Here is a 17,929-nt window from a genome sequence, read left to right as displayed (position 1 = left end):
GGAACCAGGGAGCAGAATATTATTGGATGTTTTAACGTGTGTGAAGGTTCCATTCATTCCACACAAAAGAGACGGTTGTGATGTTTCCCTCTTTTAATAGATCAAGTTCCCTCTTAAAAAGAAAACATTTACATTTCTGCTATTTCATACATATAATATATATATAAATTAAAGATTTCCTGTCATCTTCAGAAGTAGAGGCACGATTTAGGGACTCAGAGGTACAGGTGTGACACACAGACGGCGTGTGAGCAGCCATTTTGGAGCAGTTTCTCTTTCCTTTCATCCAGCAGAACGAAAGAGCGGCGGCACGTCGTGAGTTCAGGTGTGTTGAGATCAAAGCCTCTTTGATTTCTCATCTGTGGCAGACAGTCGTCATGACAACAAAGAGATTCTGATTTACTGTAAAAACTGCCAAAAAACCACCTGATTTCATGTAAAGTTGTCATCTGATACATCTTTTGTTAAGTGGAACACATTCAGAGTTGATGTTCTGCCGGCACCAACACTCCTTCAGCCTCATATTTGGCACCGATTTGTTCAAATCAACCTGCCTTTATAAAATCTGTTGTTAAAAAAATAATAACAATAACGTAAATTACAGGCTGATTGGTAACAGCAGACTTTAAGGCGTGTGATGTGGCTAAAAGCAGTTAATAAAGCAGTAATAACAGGTACTCTGGCCTCTACGCCACCGTCCTTATGCCGACGGTGGCGTAAAAAGGTAAAAAAGTTTGATCGTTTAGCTGATTTCTGCAGCATGATTTCAAATCATTTCTAAGCTTTGTGCAGGAATATCTTGGACAATCATCCTGACCCGTTGAGGTTGGTGCAAACACGCTCAGACGGGGGAACACAGAACCAGCGGACCCGACCACAGCAACACTCGCTAGCTCAAGGACACTTGGACGAGAGGGTGGCGTCGGGTTCAGGTCAGGGGAGCGTACAGACCTCTCAGGTGGTCACACAACAACAGCAACAATGATAAGTGTTGTACACATTGGTAGCTTGGAGACGGTAGTAGGAGGTTGGTTTGTGTCCCGCATGCTGTGTGGAGACGTGATCGTCATGGCGACGGGACGACGGGACGTGCCCGGCGCTAGAACGCAGTGCTCGCCATACTTGCTGCCGCGAAGAACCTGGGAATCGTGTCTTGAGACGTCTCCACGTGTCTGTAGGCCATCTTCCCTTCTTCACCTGCGCCACAGCACGAACACGTGTGATCAAAGGGGTCTAACTGACACACGTGAGAGGACAGAAAAGGGAATTTAGAATAACGAGCTCACCCAGCACCAGCAGGGCCTGTTTAGCAGCCTCGCGGACGTCCTCCTTGTCGGTCCGGCAGACGTAAACCAACTGGTCGATACTCTCTTTGGCCTGGATGATGGCGAAGGAAACGCACGTGTAAATACGCTGCGAACCGACTGACCGCAGGCGTGCTGACGGGACTGTCAAACGTACCCTGAGACAGGCTAGCGCCTTGCACGCGCACGCTCTGGTGTCCACGCTGTCGTGCTCCAACAGCTCCAAACAGCTGACCAAAGCCTGGAGCCAAGGATTCGCACAATTTAGTGAGGGTGGAGCCGATCACATGATGCTCAACACGTGACCACGTCTGACTGGTCAAGTAACACAAGGACCTCCTTCCCTGCTCACAGTGCTCACATCAGTCACAGATTAGGAGGTTCTGGTCCCTTTCAGCAGCTGTTCACCTGTTCTCTCTGGCGTGGCTGCGCAGACAGTCCTCTCAGCACGGAGCTGGCGGAGGCCGAGACCTTTCCTCTTGGATCCTTCAGCAACTTCACCACGGCGCCAAGTCCCTCCTTCCTCAGACTGCACTCGGCGGGATGTTTCAGAGTCTGGACAATCACATCCTGGTCCGAGGAAGCCAGACTGTGGACCAGCTGCACTGTTGGAGGGACGTCATTGCTCTCACCGGACGTGCGTAGCCTTGTGTGTGTGTGTGTGTGTGTGTGTGCGTGTGTGTGTGTGTGTTTGGGGTACCTTCTTTTGCCAGCTCACTCATGTGTGTGTCCAGGTCACTGACGTTGTTGGCGTCCAGGTAAGTCCACACCTGGAAGAGCGTCACCGGCGGGCCGTCCCGGTTGATCCCACGTCGAGGTAACCTCCGGTCCAATATTCGCTCGACCAGACACAAGCAGACTTCGATAGGACACAAGAACCCATTAAGAGGATGGACACGTGCACGTTAGCGGTACTGCGCACGCACGCTCCACGGTACCTGCGTCAGTGATGGTGGCGTCCCCCTGGGACAGAACGGCTGCATAGACCTCAGACAGTGTGTCCAGAAACTTCTCAGCACAGGTGCTGTACACACTAGCCCCTCCCACACAGCGTTGCCATAGCGAGACGGCGCCCTCACATCGGTCCAGCTGAGGTATCACTGCGGGATTCACACAGAAGCTCTACTGCAGCAGATCAAATCTAAACAAGTTTGACATTTTTCGCCAACATTTTCCGGATTCTGCTAAAACCTTGTTGATCTTGCAGATCAAAGCAGCATCACTGAGCCGGATGAAAGCCTGAAATGTGGCCACACCCACAGCGCTCACCTTCGTTTGGCCGTCGAGGACTCGTGGGTCTGTCCTCGATAAGGTGTCCGATGACTTGGAGAACTCGAACCTCTCTCAGGAGTCGGTCCAAAGCAAACATCTCTCCACAGCGCAGAGGACCGAACGTACCCAGACGCTACACAAAGGATCACGTTACACGAAGAAACGTAGCGCTTCGGCTCACTAACGAATTATTTCTAATTTCATTAGTTGACCTGTTGCAGGTTTGTAAATGGCAGCGTTTGGTATCAGAGTCCTACTTGATACAGCGATAAATGAAGAGCCTGATTCCTACCAGCAGCTGAATCCCGCAGTTCTTCAGGTGGACCACCAGGGTGCGGTCTAGAGCGGGGCAGCCGGTGGTGAGGGGGCAGCTGGGACTGTCCCAGCCTTTCTCCTGCTGACTCCTAGGATACAAACACACATCTACAGTTTGAATTTTGCTTCAAATCATCAGCTCAACATACTCCGCTGCTCCTTTTTGAAGGTTTTAAACTGAATGGTCGGTCCCTGGTCTGCCCCTCTTCAGATTAGCCCCCCCCGCACCAGGTAGTTATAGTTCGGCTGCTAAAATTTGGACCAGTGGCCGCAGGAACTGGGAGGACTGGTTAAGGAATGACGTAGACACCAGAGTGGCACCGGACAACCTGAGTGGTTGAGTTTCAATTCACCGGACAATTGATTGAGCTTGAAATGACAAACAGTAAGAATGATGTCATGGAACATTAATTTATGGTTCCAAGGACCCACAAATCAGCACAGACACCCTCAGAGTTCTGCTGTTGTCGGCTCCAGACCCGACGGCCACGGCCCAAACCTGCACTCAACACTGTTGCCATGGAGATGGTGACTAGCTGGATGGGCTGGTCAATGAGAACTGGTCAGCTGGTGTGTTTAAGCTGTGATCAGCTCTTAAACCCAGCGGAAACATCTGCAGGTGGTCCAGCAGCACCTCCTATGACCACAGCGTGACACCAGCTAATGTCCCCTGGGAACCGTGGCAACCAGATAAGGGATGCTGGAGAGGATGAGATCACCATTCTAAACCTCGCTAAGCTAGAAACAAGAGCTGGCTAACGTGCTGGTGTCAGTGTTGCATGTCTGTCAGCACTGGCCTGTTGCTATGGTGTTTGTGGTGGTTCTCCTCCTCTTCCTCCTCCCAGTCAGACGCGTTGAGGAAGTCGAAGCTGCCCAGGGCAGTTTCCACGGTCAGGCTGACCATGCTGGTGGCGCGACCGTGTTCTCCCCCCTTTAGGAGTCCAGACACAACAGAATTGGTTCTAACAGCAGTCCAAGACAGCGAGATCGGCTTCTGCTTCTCACACGTGCACAGAAGTGGCTCCAAGAGAGTCATGTGACCGCTTTGAACTGGGTCACCTGTGGGAGTCTCACCTTGAGGGTCACCTGCAGCAGCTTCAGCTCGTCCTCCAGCAGCTGGAGCTCAGGAAACTGCCCCCGGTAGTCATCCAGCGAGGAAACCACAGCTCCCAGAGCCTCTTCCAGTCCACTGTCCACCGCGCCGTCACGCTCGTCCGCTCCCACCTGCTCCTCCTCCACCGCCACACATCTGGCCACATAAGTCACATCAGCCACCTCTTGCGTCGCGGCAGGGGCGGCGAGGAGGTCAGAGGGGGGCGTGGCCTGTTTCTGTTCATCCTGCTGCCCCTTGGTCCCACCCTCAGCTGGCCGAGTCGGGGTTTCCTGTGAGAAGCTCAGTCTCCGTGGGAGCGGGTCGGGGTCTGAGGACGGCTCAGGAGTTCTGGAGGAGATCTCCATTTCAATGTCGCCGACGGACATCCCAGAAGACAAAGACATCTCTTCCTGTGACCCAGGAGCCGCTTTGGTCATCAACAAAGCTCCGTCAATGCTGCCTTCGCTGATGTGGCTCAGAGAGCGGCTGTAGTTCTGTGAACGGTGGCTGTCGGGCTCTGCCGGAGCCGCCGGTGCTGAGGCCGGCCCTTTCCTCCAGCTCTTCTCCTCCTCCCTGTGGATCCGTTTCCACGGGAATTAGACTGATCAGTGATGGAGACGTCACACCTGTGGCCGGCTGTAGCCAGCCGACCGTGAGGTTAGAATGAGGGTACCTGGCACCGTCTGTGGGCTGGGTCCTGGGACCATCTCCAGGGACACTGGCGCTGTGGAGAGACGTGGGCGTTGATGAGGAGGATTCTGTCGTGCAGGCTGAGATGTCCAGCTGTGAAGAAGAACCCCCGGAAACTACGGGCTGGACCTCCGGTGTCACTATGACATTCTAGGGGAGACAGGAAGTGAACCTGAGCAACATCCTGAACCATTCTGGCTTCAGGAGTCCTGTCCAGCTCCACAGCTGGAACTACTAAAGTATCTGCAGCTCCTTCAACAACAACTTTAAGAGTTAATCAGACACGTTTTCACGGCTTTCCTGGATCATCTGACGGACGTGACGTCATGATTAGAACATTCCGAACCGATGGATTTCACCTTATGGTTTATGGATTTGCAAAGACCTCCGGCTGAGAGCTGGGGACTGGAGGAGTCATCAGAGGATTCCGATGAATTCGACCACGCTGTTCCGTTCTCCAACACCTCGTGATGCCGGAGAAGGTTCTGTAAATGACCCAGTGACAGTGACGTTAGACCCGTCCTTGCTTCTGGACAGGAGCAGAAGAACAGAGGCTGAAACGCAGCAAATAAGCTTCCTTATTCCAAATCCAAATATTGGACCCACCACGTCTGAGGCTCCCCCTAACACCAGGAAAAGAGGTCCATTTAAATGGAACCGCCTACGGTCACATGACGTCTCAAAGCTACAGCACACGACTGACATGGAGCCCGTGGAGCCGCTGTACAACCAACCACCCTACGATCAGCACCGATCAACGAGGCGGTGAAATAAAAGGAGGAAATGCTTTAGGAGCTAATCGGTAAGCACGGACGCGTGGCTCCAGGAGTCCCAGCACAGACCTACAGCACCAGCACACCTGCGGACACCTGCGGACACCTGCGGACACATGCTAACGGCATCCGCAGGACTTACAGCAGTCAGATGTCTGGCTGGAGAGTCGTCGCTGCAGGAGCAGCTCTGGCTAATCGTGTCTCTGAAGACGTCCAGCAGCGGCCAGTGCTGCCGCCGGGTCAGGCTCCGAGGAAGAGACTGCGCGCCAACACGGCAGCATGTGGAACGAAAGGTACAGTTACGCACGCGTCCTCGTTTCCTGCTTTGATAAACAGGCACTCTGGAACAAAGCGGAGTTCCTGCTCAGCTAACCGTCCGGCTTTCCTTCCGCCTGTCCACTCAGCATTTTCCTGTCACTTTGTCCAGCGGTCAGTAAAATGGAGATGGGAAAACTGTTATTGACCTCCAGACCAGAAGGGGGCACCAGCTTCATATTTGTCATCCTTATTTATTACACGTAGAAATGTTAAAGTCCTGTTTAAAGGCCTCCTTTTATCATTACAGGCTAAAATTAGCACAGCCATCCCTCACACCCGGTCACGGTGCATCATTCCATGTAGCACCGCACCGAAATTTAGCGTCCTGTTTTTACAGTGTTTTTAACATTCCTCCGATTTTGACTGATTGAAGAGGTTGAGCAGAACGTACGTAGAAGGCCTGTTCTCGTAAAGACGGCGTGTCAGGTGGGCTCTGGTTGAAGATGGTTGAGAATCTCTTGCTGACAGTCGGAGCTCTGCTGACTGAACTCGCCGTGGAAACCTGCTCGTCTTTATCAAACGGGCTAAAAATGAAGGAAGAAGTGGAAGTGTTAAACTGTCATGAGCTCAGAGTAATTACTGGTTAACACGTTTAGAACCGATACTTACTTCCATGTTACCTCGAGGCTCAGCTTAATAGTCCCAAGGTCATTAATGTCAACAGCAACCATCTGGGGCAGCGCAGCAAACAGGTCTTTAGTCTCACAGGAGACACTTCCCACGACCACATGGCTGGCTAAGCTCTTGAGCTCCGTCACCTAGGAGACCACAGAAGCATATGGAGGGTTTCAGTCATTTCCATGGAACCGGCGAGAGGGAGAGGTCAGCGATGGACGTCCTGTCACCGGTTCCTGCCTCTGTTGCCTGTTTGGCTGTCAGGATCTGGGTTTCTGTGAAGACTCTCAAGACTGATGCTGTTTGTCGTGTGTCTCCGTCGTTCTTATCCAGTCAAACGAGGGGTTCCCACCTGCGTTTCTCCCTGCCAGCACCTCTTTCTGACCTCCCAAGTGTTGCTTCAGAACCCTCCAGTCCCCTACAGACGGAGCTAGCGCCGTCCATTTCTATCACCTTTGCTAATGATGCCTGGAAACCATAGATTTCCCCCAGTGGACACTGGTGGTACTGCAGTATAGACAGAACACCTCCAGCTACCAGTGTGGTCAGTTCCCACTCTTTGGAATTTAATGCTACGTACTTATCAGCATATAACCCTCGTGGCTGGTAGCAGTTAGCATGTTAGCATGTTAATATTAGTTTTGTCCATAGACGTTAATGCTCTGGGATCTACGGTGATCTTGTGTCCTGCTGGGTTTGGAACTGATGAAAAATAGGAAAAGACTCCATGAGAGAATAGAACCTGACCTTGATGGAGAGGAACTCGCTGACCAGAGGCAGGAAGACCATTTCTTCACTGTCCCACACCTGCTTGGCATTAATCTCAATCCTTCCCCGGAGTTTCCACCGCTGCCGGCCGTACTTCATAAAAATCTTGAGAGAACAGGTTTGGGATGAGATCTATGAGAACACACACCCGGACTGCCTGTACATTCTGATGTAACTCTCCATGAAGCTGTGTTGATTTGGACATGGGAACAAATTTAGCTCCGAGGCTCAGCGTGCTCCTGACTCCCACCGACCGGCTACTGTCGTGGTTACTAAGTTAGCTTTAGCATTTAGCTTCATCTCTAAACAACCACATGGACGTAAAACATCGACAGGATTCCACAGCACACGTTGAAAAAGAGGCCGGATCCAGACCCTGGCTGGTGTCACGGTCATGCCCCCCCCCCCCCCCCAAGAACATGATTAGGACACACTAATAGAACAATCTGAGATTAATGTCAGGATTTAGCAACATCACTGACCTCATACTGGTCACCAGCACATAATCGAGCAAATCCAGCCAGACCTGAGAAAGACAGAAAAGGTTGAGCAACTTCTCCATGTGACCTCGCTGAAATAATGTCACCGGTGTTACTGACACTGGTCAGTTATGCTAACGTTTAAACGTCATGTCACGCTCGCCAACATGGCGGTGGCCTTTGTTACCTTTCATCCGAATGTGGAACTCCCCGAGGTGGCTCTCCAAGTCGTTCTCCAACACACACATGTTCTAAACGCAACATTCAGTCGATGAGGAGTCAGAAGAAGAGCGAGACGCTAGCGTACTGTACTCCTCGCCCCTCTCCCGGCCCCCCTTACCTCCGTGTACACTCCTTATATCCTCTGTTAGCTTCTGCAAGCTCTCCTTCGCCTCCTTACTCCCCGGGGAGCTGGTGACGCCTTCACCATCTTGTTGGCTCCATCTCTGAGTCTCCTTTGCAGGCAATAGGGTTTCATACAGCTCCTCAACCTGGGTGAAGAGCAGAAGGGCTACACAGGTGTTCTACACAGGTGTTCTACAACAGGTGCTCTACACAGGTGGTCTACAACAGGGTTCTACACAGGTGCTCTACACAGGTGCTCTACACAGGTGCTCTACACAGGTGTTCTACACAGGTGCTCTACACAGGTGTTCTACACAGGTGCTCTACACCAGGTGTTCTACACAGGTGTTCTACACAGGTGCTCTACACAGGTGTCTCACAGGTCTACACAGGTGCTCTACACAGGTGTTCTACACAGGTGCTCTACACAGGTGCTCTACACAGGTGCTCTACACAGGTGCTCCACACAGGTGCTCTACACACTGGTGAAACCAGAATACGCGCTGGCCGGGTCATCTAGAGTAACCTGGTTATTCTAAGCCGTCGTCATGAAAGAGGCAAACCTGCGTTCACCTTCACCTTCAGGCTCATTAGGGGTCAGTTGTCCCACCCAGGGGGTTTAATTGCATAATTAATGAGAACTCCCCTAATGTTTACATTTAATAGGACATATTTACAGAGAGTAAACAATCAATTTTATCACTGAGCTCATGATGCCCTGATCCTGAGCCCAGGAGGAGATCCACCTGGACCCCCCTGATCCTGAGCTCAGGAGGAGATCCACCTGGACCCCCCTGATCCTGAGCTGAGGAGGAGATCCACCTGGACCCCCCTGATCCTGAGCTGAGGAGGAGATCCACCTGGACCCCCCTGATCCTGAGCTGAGGAGGAGATCCACCTGGACCCCTGAAAACAACAGATACACAAGAGGCGCGACGGTGCTGCTACCTTACTGAGGTGGAACTCCAGCCTCCGGATGAACCGCTCAGTCACCTTCACTTGCTGTCAGAGGAAAAGACAAATCAATCCATCATCCATCATCATCCATCATCATCCATCCATCATCCATCCATCCATCCATCATCAATCCATCATCATCCATCCATCATCAATTCATCCATCATCCATCCATCCATCCATCCATCCATCCATCCATCATCCATCCATCATCCATCCATCCATCATTCTTCAGCAGTTACTTACTCACCTTGTCTAATTCATAGAGAAAACCCTGAGGAGACAAAAACATCCCATCATCATCATCATCATCACCATCATCATCTTCTTCATCATCATCATCATCATCGTCATCAGTATCTCAGTCATGTGGTCCTGGACCTCCTGCTCTGCCACAGGTAATCAGCTCTTACCAGTCTGGAGTTCCTCTTTGACTCCTTCATTTGTCTGCTCAGGTTGTCCAAGTCCATCTGATGAACCTGCAAGTAAGACCTGTTGGGGACAGGTGTTGCTCATTAGGACCCTGGTGCAGGTGAGTTTGGAGGATGAAGCTCAAAATGAGTACTGACTGGAGGCCCTTCTTCAGTGACTGGTAGACCTCATCCAGGCGCTCTGGTTGAGGGACTTTGGGTGGGGGGTTGGGCTTCACGGACATGGTGAACATCCTGCTGGCTCTACTCGGCTTCCTGTTGAGCCCTGGAGAACTGAACACCGCAAGGCTCCTGCAACACCATCATCATCTTCATCGTTACCACCAACATGACTGGTATGATGTATGATTCAGTGGTTTACTGACTGGGTCCAACATCAGTGGTCAATGAGGAAAAGGAAAGGTCAGATTCTGGATCCGGCTCTTCACGGTGGACGTCTTTTCATTTGGACTTCTGAGAAACTAACTGTGTTTGGGGTCATTTCAGACCAACCTCAACATTTTTGGCTCCATATTTACTTTTAACTGCACAGCTGTTTGATTTCTGTGTCTCTGAGAAGGTTCTGAGAAGGTTCTGAGAAGGTTCTGAGAAGGTTCTGAGGAGGTTCTGAGAAGGTTCGGGCTGGTTTTGGAGCTCCAGCAGTGAACAAGACTGCACTAAAGACGTTTGGTCATTAGCAGATGAAGGTGGAGCTGTTGACCTTAGAGGCCAGTCTGGGACCCTGTTGGGAACTAAAACAGAACTTGACTGTCTGGAGTCCTGGACTGGCCCGTATCTTTTCATTCAGACAGAACTTTAACGCTGCGAGCTTCTGTTCTGATCGTGGAGGTTTTTTCTTATCCGTTGCTATGCCGACGACCCACTGGTCTACCCATCAGCCCTCGTCCACTCATCCTAAACTCTGCAGCTCTTTCTCAAGCGTGTCAAAAGAAGACCATCCAGTCTCCGGACTAGCCCCTGTCCCAGTCTGACCTGGGGACCCCCCCCCCCCCACACACACACACACACCCACACACACACACACACCTGTAAGGCAGCTTGTCGTTACTGTTGACTCCAGTAAAGCTCTGGCTCCTCGTGATGGACCTGGACGTGGGCCGTCTGATGGGTCGCACCGACAGAGACATGGTGGACAGCGCTCGGGATGGACCTCCTGTGAAAGACAGACGACGTCGGCAAGACTGCGGACGACACGCGTGGAGCGGCGACACGTGCGTTGTTTCCGCTGTTTCTATGGCAACTAGGAACATGGATTCTCTAAAGAAAACATCAAAGGGGCCGAAGAAATGTCCCGTGGCCGTCCGCCAGCCACAGACAGTTTGAACCTCTGGAGCCACCTGACCATCTGAAATGCTGCCGCGGCTCTTTCCCTGTGGCTGTTTCCTGTTTTTCACACAGCTGCCCCCCCCCAGGAAATGTCACAATTCTAGCAGAAGCCAGAGCAGCTCTCCTGACAGGATGTCCTGGTCAGGAAAGGTCACTTCTGCTCCGTTGTCGTAGCCACAAGCTACAAAATACAGACAACTAAAAGTGAAAGTAGCAAATCCTCGAACAATATTCGCCTTTAAAAACCAGAGGATCTAAAGTTGAAGCCAAAACGATGACAAATGAGTCTGGGACCACGTTTAAAAGAACACAATGCTTTTTAAGAGTAAATCCATCCCAGCACAATGTGCGCAGGAACACTCGCACACCTGTTAGAATCAAAACTAGCACCAGTGCTAGCAGCAATAGTGATATAATGTTAACAGAACTGGTCATTTTAGTGCAATCATGGTAATTCCAGTAACTACGACATTAGCATTTACACTAATGTTTACAGTAATATTAATGAGAACGTTTGCAGCTGTGTTTCACCCATGTTAAGGGAAATGCTAACAATAATGCTAACTTACTGTTTACAAGTTTAAAATGTCTATTGATTATCCTATTTTTATATCAAAAAGAAACTGAAACCTTCTGCTTTCTCTCTCACTCACTCACACACACACACACACACACACACACACACACACACACACACACGTGCAGCGTCAACACTCACCCTCTCCTGTAGAAGCTTCAGCAGCTGATCAATCAATACTCCATGAATTCATAGATCAGATTCACAAGCAGGACTGAAGTCCAGTCCGGTTCGCTCTAGTCCAGCAACAGAAACTCTCTCTCTCTCTCTCTCTCTCACACACACACACACACACACACACAGGTATGTAGACCACTGTGTAAGCATGTGTGTGACACCACAGCTATTGTCTGATGGTCCCAGGCCTCTTCATACCAGACTGTTCTGGAAAATCCCTCTCTCCCTTTCTAACACACACACACACACACACACACACACACTAGTACTTCCATCATTGAGGGCTCTCATGACGCCATCTCCAGCCTCTACCTCCAACCTTAGAACAGAGTTCTAACCCACCAACAGGCCTCTAGTCCAGAACACGTCCTCACTTTGCTAGTAAAACATGGACCAGAAGACACTCGGTTCTCTGAGTTATGGTGAAATATACAAAGTTTTCTGATCATCTCTGGACTCAAAGTTCACACGTTGAACCACAGGAGCGAATTCATCCCAGATAACTCTGAGGTTTGACTGTGAGACGCGTGGAAACGTCGTATTTGTGATAAACTCACAATCCATGTCGAGATGTCCATCATCTGTCCCGCTGGAGACGCCAGAGGTCACCACGACCTTCACTGAACGTTCCGCTCCAGCGTCTCAGATACAAACACGCCTCTCATGTACGCTCAGAAAAGAATCAGTGACAGAACCCGTCAGCGAGCCCGTTACACGGGGTCAAAGGTCGTTGGCGTTCAGTCATCCCATGTTAATGTTTTCCTCCCAAGACAGGAACGTCCAGGACGGGGCCCCGGCTCGGGGGAAAGGGGGTTTGGGATTAACGCCCGCCTGTCATCTAAAAATGGATCAGACTTCCTCTAAACGCACGTGCCCAAACTGAGTCATCCCACGCTAACGAAACGCTCACATCCAGTTTTCTCCACGTCCACCTCAGTATCGGAAAGCCCAGATTCTCCTTGGATGTGTAGAGCTGACCTGGCGGTCAGGTGACCACGCTCGCAAACACACGGTTAATGATTAGAGAGCGGCGGCGGCGGCGGCGGCGGTGGCGGCGGCGCCTACCTCCGTATCCGCTGTACATTCTCGCTGCTGCTCAGACTCCTCAGAGTCCTCCAACTCTTCTTCTTCACTTCTACCACACTTGTTCTGGTGCCCCACTTCTGCCGGTCCTCAGGAGCCGCTTCATGGTGTCCCGTTGTCCAGGCGACGGTTAATCCTTCACCTCGCCGCTGCCTCGACCGCAGTGGCAGAAGAGAAGCAGATGAGGATCAGGAAAAGGGAGGATCAGGAAAAAGGATAAGGCAGTCCTCCCTCCTCTTCCTCCCTGCTGACATCACCCACTTCCTGCCTCTCCTTCTTCCCCAGGAATATATTGTTTGTATATTGTTTCAGAACCCAGATTTTTCCAAACGGTTCCCCTGAAGACACAAGCTTGTACGTGTGTCACACACAGGAAAAGGAGGAGAAGCCGCTCCCACCATTTCCTGCCCTCGGGGGTGGATTTCAGGGTGACACAGACGTCCCGGTGATATTGTTTCTCCAGCGTTGAGCTCGCAGGTGTATCACAGGTGGCGCAACTGCGGTTGCTGCTTGGTCTTGGCCCACGTGCCGGCGCAGACGGGTTCTGTGAGACCATGTGACCGAGGGGACAGGAGCAGAGTCACAGACCTGCATCCGTCCCGTTCCAGCCGTCCAGCCCAACGCTTCACATGTTCCGGACCCCTGTGTATCAGCTGGGCCACAGGTGACCTGCACAGCGCCGCGTCCATGACCCAGTCACATCTGCGTGAGAACGTGGAGCCAGTGTTTGGTTAATCAGATAACAGCTTGTGTGTGTGTGTGTGTGTGTGTGTGTGTTCTTGCTACATATTCAGGGCCAAAATACTCATTCCACAAGCAAAGTGAGGACATTGTTGGGCAGTGAGGACACTTTGGCTGTTAAAAGACAGTTTAAGGTTCAAGACGTGGATTTAAGCTTAGAGTTGGCTCAAGTTGGGATTTTTACAGTTAGTTTTAGGAGCTGTGGCGTGCACTGTGCTTCTGAAAGTCCCCACAAAGATAGAAACACAAGTGTGTGTTGGGCGCTGCTGTTGGGTGCACTGCTCACAGTCTCCACTGGGGGCGGTATAGACCCAGTGGCATCAGCAACATGGGTGGAAGCTTCTCAAAGTCCAGTTAGCAAGAATTACAGAACAGAATGTTGTTGTTGTTTCCCCCATTAGCTTAGCAACACAGGCTAAACTATAAGTGAATCCTGAAGAACAGAAACAGAAAGAGAGGAGCCCTGAAGGAACCAAAGGAACGACTGTCAGGAGGAGAAAAACCCAGATAGGCCTGTTCGGATTAGTGTCAGCCAACACACACACACACACACACACACACACACACACACACAGACACACACACACTCTCTATGGTTCTACTGTCTCTGTCTCACACACACACACACAGACACACACACACTCTCTATGGTTCTACTGTCTCTGTCTCACACACACACACACATGCACGTGCACTAACACACTCTCAGATGTAAACCAGGGAGAGCAGGACTTAGTGAGCGTGCACGAGTATGAAGTTGGGACTTCCTGGTTAATCTCCAGCTGGCCAGTAAGAAGCTTAACTGTCACTAATTGCTAATTTGTAGCCAGTCAGATAATCCAGATCCAAGCATATGAGAACTGATACTGTATCGATGCTAATGCTAATGCTAATGCTAATGGGATAAGTTGGGCGTTTTTTGTGGACGATGTCATGAGGTAACGCTTCATTTTCCTTGGTTTGTTATTGCTCACATTCACGTGATGCGCGCGGCGGCGCCCCCTGCTGGCCGCAGCGTGATTAACCTGTCTGCTTTCATTGACCCGCCACTCGTCCAGTTAAGCTCCTCCCAGCTGGAGACGCCGTCGCCGACGGCAACCAGAGGTCTGTGTGGCGCTACGGCTCGCGGGTCGCCGTGCACCACAGCAACGCCACGTAAACGTCCTGAAACGTCTCTGGACACGTCGGGGAAAATGTCCAAATATCTGTCCTGGAATTGGACAATGTGTCCCAACAATGTGTGACACATGAGGCCCCCCCATCACAGCTGGCCACATGTGCGTGAACACAGGCCAAACCACCCCGGAAGACTCTCTGATCACCACATACGTGCACGCGCACGTGCGCCTGCTTCACTCGTATGACAGAGTCACCTGTGTCACATGGTTTGTTACATGGATTTGTTCTGACACGCTTAGATTCAATAATCCTCTTACAGCCTCTTCACACATGCAGCCATCTGCATATGGGGGCACTTCAAGGGTGGGGGGCACTTTAAGGATGGGGGGGCACTATAAGCATGGGGGCACTTCAAGGATGGGGGGCACTTCAAGGATGGGGGGCACTATAAGCATGGGGGCACTATACGCATGGGGGCACTTCAAGGATGGGGGGCACTATAAGCATGGGGGCACTTCAGGGATGGGGGACACTTCAAGGATGGGGGGGCACTTTAAGGATGGGGGCACTTCAAGGATGGGGGGGCACTTTAAGGGTGGGGGCACTTTAAGGGTGGGGGGGCACTATAAGCATGGGGGCACTTTAAGGATGGGGGGAGCAGCTAATAAGAGAAGTGAGCATCTTTAAACTGATCTAACAAATATTTACTGAAACTGGAAAGACACAAAACCAGCATGACACGTTTACAGTGCCCCCCCCCCCCCCCCACACACACACACACACACACACACGCACAGTCCTTTGAAGTTAAGGGCTTCCTGTCTTAGAGTCAACTTCCTTGCGTAAAATAGCCAAATGATAATTTACTCTGTGTGTGTGTGTGTGTGTGTGTGTGTGTGTGTGTGTGTGTGTGTGTGTGTGTGTGTGTGTGTGTTGTGCCACCAAGCTTTACGCAGCCCTTGCAGGAGGTGGGAGTCCCAGAGAACAGTTCCCTGTGTGTCCTGGATCAGTTTCAGGTTCCTCAGCGTTCTGGTCATTAGCTGAGTTTCAGGCCGACGCCCCTGAAGGCAACAATAGACGAGTGTGTTCGTGGTTTTCAGCCTCCAGGCGCGATCAATCCGTCCTTGTCAACGTCGACAGGTCGCAGGTTCGGATTCCACCACGTTCGGGAGCGTCAGGACGGAGCGCTCGTCCCCTCGAACACCTCCTGAGCAGGAAGTAAAGTTCCTTCAATCATGGGGGGGGGGGGGTTGTGGGTTCAACCCCCCGATCCTGGACGGAATCTGAAAGGCTTTCTGGAAGCAGAACATTGCCAAGGTGTCCTTGAGCAAGGCACCGATTCCCCCACAGGCTCACACGGGGCCCTCTGACCAGCCGGGGACCTGCCGTCAGCCATACGCAGCCCCCCGACCCCGTGACCCCGGGTCAAGAGGTCAGGAAAACAGACAACAACAGCACCATCGAGCATGGTCAGGTTCACAGGTGCACCCCCAACCCAGCTGGGTCACGCTGCGGTTCTGGACGCCAGTTTAAATAGTTTAGGGGGTTCCGAACGTTGAACATTGCTAATATTTAAATATGTTCAGCAACATCTTAGAAATAAAGTGAGAGTGAAATGGAAGATTTACACAGGACCTACATGTCTGCTGCACTACTGCTCCGGTCCAGGCCCTGACCCTGGTCCTGGTCCTGGTCCTGGTCCTGGCTCTGGCTCTGGCTCCGGTCCAGGCCCTGACCCTGGTCCTGGTCCTGGCTCTGGCTCTGGTCCAGGCCCTGACTCTGGTCCTGGTCCTGGCTCTGGCTCTGGTCCAGGCCCTGACCCTGGTCCTGGCTCTGTCCCAGGTCCCACTTCTGGTTCTGGTTCCGCTCCCAGGTGACTCCGCGTCTCTCCGTGTCACTCTGCCATGTTAGACAAACACGCACGCACACGGACGGACGCTCTTCTTACCTCCTCTGCAGGGGTCCATCAATCGCGCTCAGTCAGCTCAGAACTTCCGGTCTAAATTTTCAAATTAAAAGACGGTTTATATCGTCGCGGCTCAGACAGCTCGGAGGGAATTTAACCTTCGAACTGAAACTTGTTTTTTTTTTTTAAAACGTGAAAGAAATTTAATTCAGCAACATCTGACTTCTTTTTTTTTTTTTTTGAAGCCGGAAGTGGAATGCGTTGTCTTATAAAAATAAGAGTTAATTCTATAACAACCAATGACGGTGTGAACTTCGTGGAACAAAGTGGTGGTTTATATAAAGTTTTAGCCGAATTTTCTCCTTCAACAACTCAAATGTGAAAATACACAACGTCCATGGTTAATTCATCCGCATTAAACCAATAAAAAGCTGATTAATTCATTCGTTCATTTCGGAATCAGCACCAGTCACAGCGGGAGGTCGCGCAGCTACAGAGCTCTGCTGCCCCCGTGTGGACAAAACTAAAACTACCTGCTGTTTTTTTAATGAAATGTTGAGATTTCTGAGATGATTCAACTAAAAAAAGAGCACAATTTACATTAAACACAAACACAATAATACCGTAAATACGCCAATACCTTATTTAATTCAAACGACTAAAAAGCAAAGCTGGGAGCGTGTCGGCATCACAGGTGATGAAAGAGAGATGTGGGATTTTATTCTTGTTTTTTTCTCCACCTGCAGTAGAATCAGCAGATAAAAAATTGAGAAAGTTTAAAGAAATGAGGTCTGAACGGCCTCAAAGCTGCGGTGGCGCCTGGTGACCAGCGGGGGGCGCTGTGAGCGAGGGCAGCGTGGCTTGATCAACACGCGTCAGTCAAACACGATGAGAGATTGAAGACAAATTTACATCACAATTTTATACAAAAGGATGAGTTTGTTTTTATAATCCCAAATGTTAAAAAATATGCTTCTCATTCAAGACATTTTCTGTTAAATTAAACAGAAACAGAATAACGAAATAAACACAGGAAACAGGAGAGAGAGAGAGAGAGAGAGAGAGAGAGAGAGAGAGAGAGAGTGTGTGTGTGTGTGCGTGTGTGTGTGTGTGCGTGTGTGTGTGTGTGCGTGTGCGTGTGTGTGTGTTCCCACACCATTCAAACAGTTCATCATATCTATTGATTGAAGCATTGAAGGTTTTCAGCCACTTGTCATCATTTTCACATCACATTCTTTCTTCTGACCCCCCTACACACACACACACACACACACACACACACACACACACACACACACACACAAGCTTTATGACAGGAGCGTTGACGGTTTTTGTCAAAGCTTCAAAGATGAAGCAAAACTGATAAAATAAGAGCTTCTGTAAACGAGGGTGATGTCAGTGATGATGATGATGATAGCGATGATGATGATGATGGCGATGATGATGATGATGATGATGATGATGATGATGATGATGATGGAGGGAGGGAATTAGTTTTCGATCAGCTGCAGTGCCAGGTCACCGGGTCACGTCCCACCTCTGTCTCTGGGAGACTGATCAATACCAACATCACACACACTATTAGCAGCTCTCTGACAATTATCACGTCTCCTCCTCCCTCCTCGTCTCCTCGTCTCCTC

At 50.7% G+C, this 17,929-nt stretch overlaps 2 protein-coding genes across 2 annotated transcripts in view; both read right to left on the bottom strand.

Moving 5' to 3' along the window:
* Window positions 1–78: 78 nt before the first annotated feature.
* Window positions 79–12,690, bottom strand: ripor1 (RHO family interacting cell polarization regulator 1). The gene is given in 27 exon segments (XM_029841489.1): window positions 79–1,197; window positions 1,287–1,377; window positions 1,462–1,545; window positions 1,713–1,909; window positions 2,005–2,163; window positions 2,243–2,404; window positions 2,574–2,709; window positions 2,869–2,980; window positions 3,689–3,822; window positions 3,966–4,557; window positions 4,658–4,824; window positions 5,034–5,159; window positions 6,157–6,289; window positions 6,375–6,523; window positions 7,128–7,253; window positions 7,631–7,674; window positions 7,815–7,878; window positions 7,925–7,933; window positions 7,978–8,045; window positions 8,048–8,096; window positions 8,098–8,118; window positions 8,921–8,974; window positions 9,180–9,203; window positions 9,343–9,421; window positions 9,499–9,651; window positions 10,387–10,513; window positions 12,506–12,690. Coding segments are annotated over 27 exon segments (3,177 nt in total). The 5' UTR covers window positions 12,525–12,690; the 3' UTR covers window positions 79–1,099.
* Window positions 12,691–12,960: 270 nt separating this feature from the next.
* The window catches only part of LOC115251068 (uncharacterized), a 9,282-nt gene continuing 4,313 nt past the window's right edge, over window positions 12,961–17,929 (bottom strand). Inside the window, exons 4-5 of the mRNA XM_029842041.1 lie at window positions 16,023–16,326; window positions 12,961–13,225 (exon numbers count right to left, since the gene is read on the bottom strand). Of these exons, the coding sequence (XP_029697901.1) occupies window positions 13,006–13,225; window positions 16,023–16,326 (524 nt within the window). The 3' untranslated portion in view covers window positions 12,961–13,005. The remainder of the gene's footprint in view (window positions 13,226–16,022; window positions 16,327–17,929) is intronic.

Source organism: Takifugu rubripes, chromosome 9, assembly GCF_901000725.2.
Source record: "Takifugu rubripes chromosome 9, fTakRub1.2, whole genome shotgun sequence".
In the NCBI taxonomy this organism is placed as follows: domain Eukaryota; kingdom Metazoa; phylum Chordata; class Actinopteri; order Tetraodontiformes; family Tetraodontidae; genus Takifugu; species Takifugu rubripes.
The sequence above is the reverse complement of the archived record's forward strand: the minus strand, read 5'-3'. Positions and strand labels throughout refer to the sequence as shown.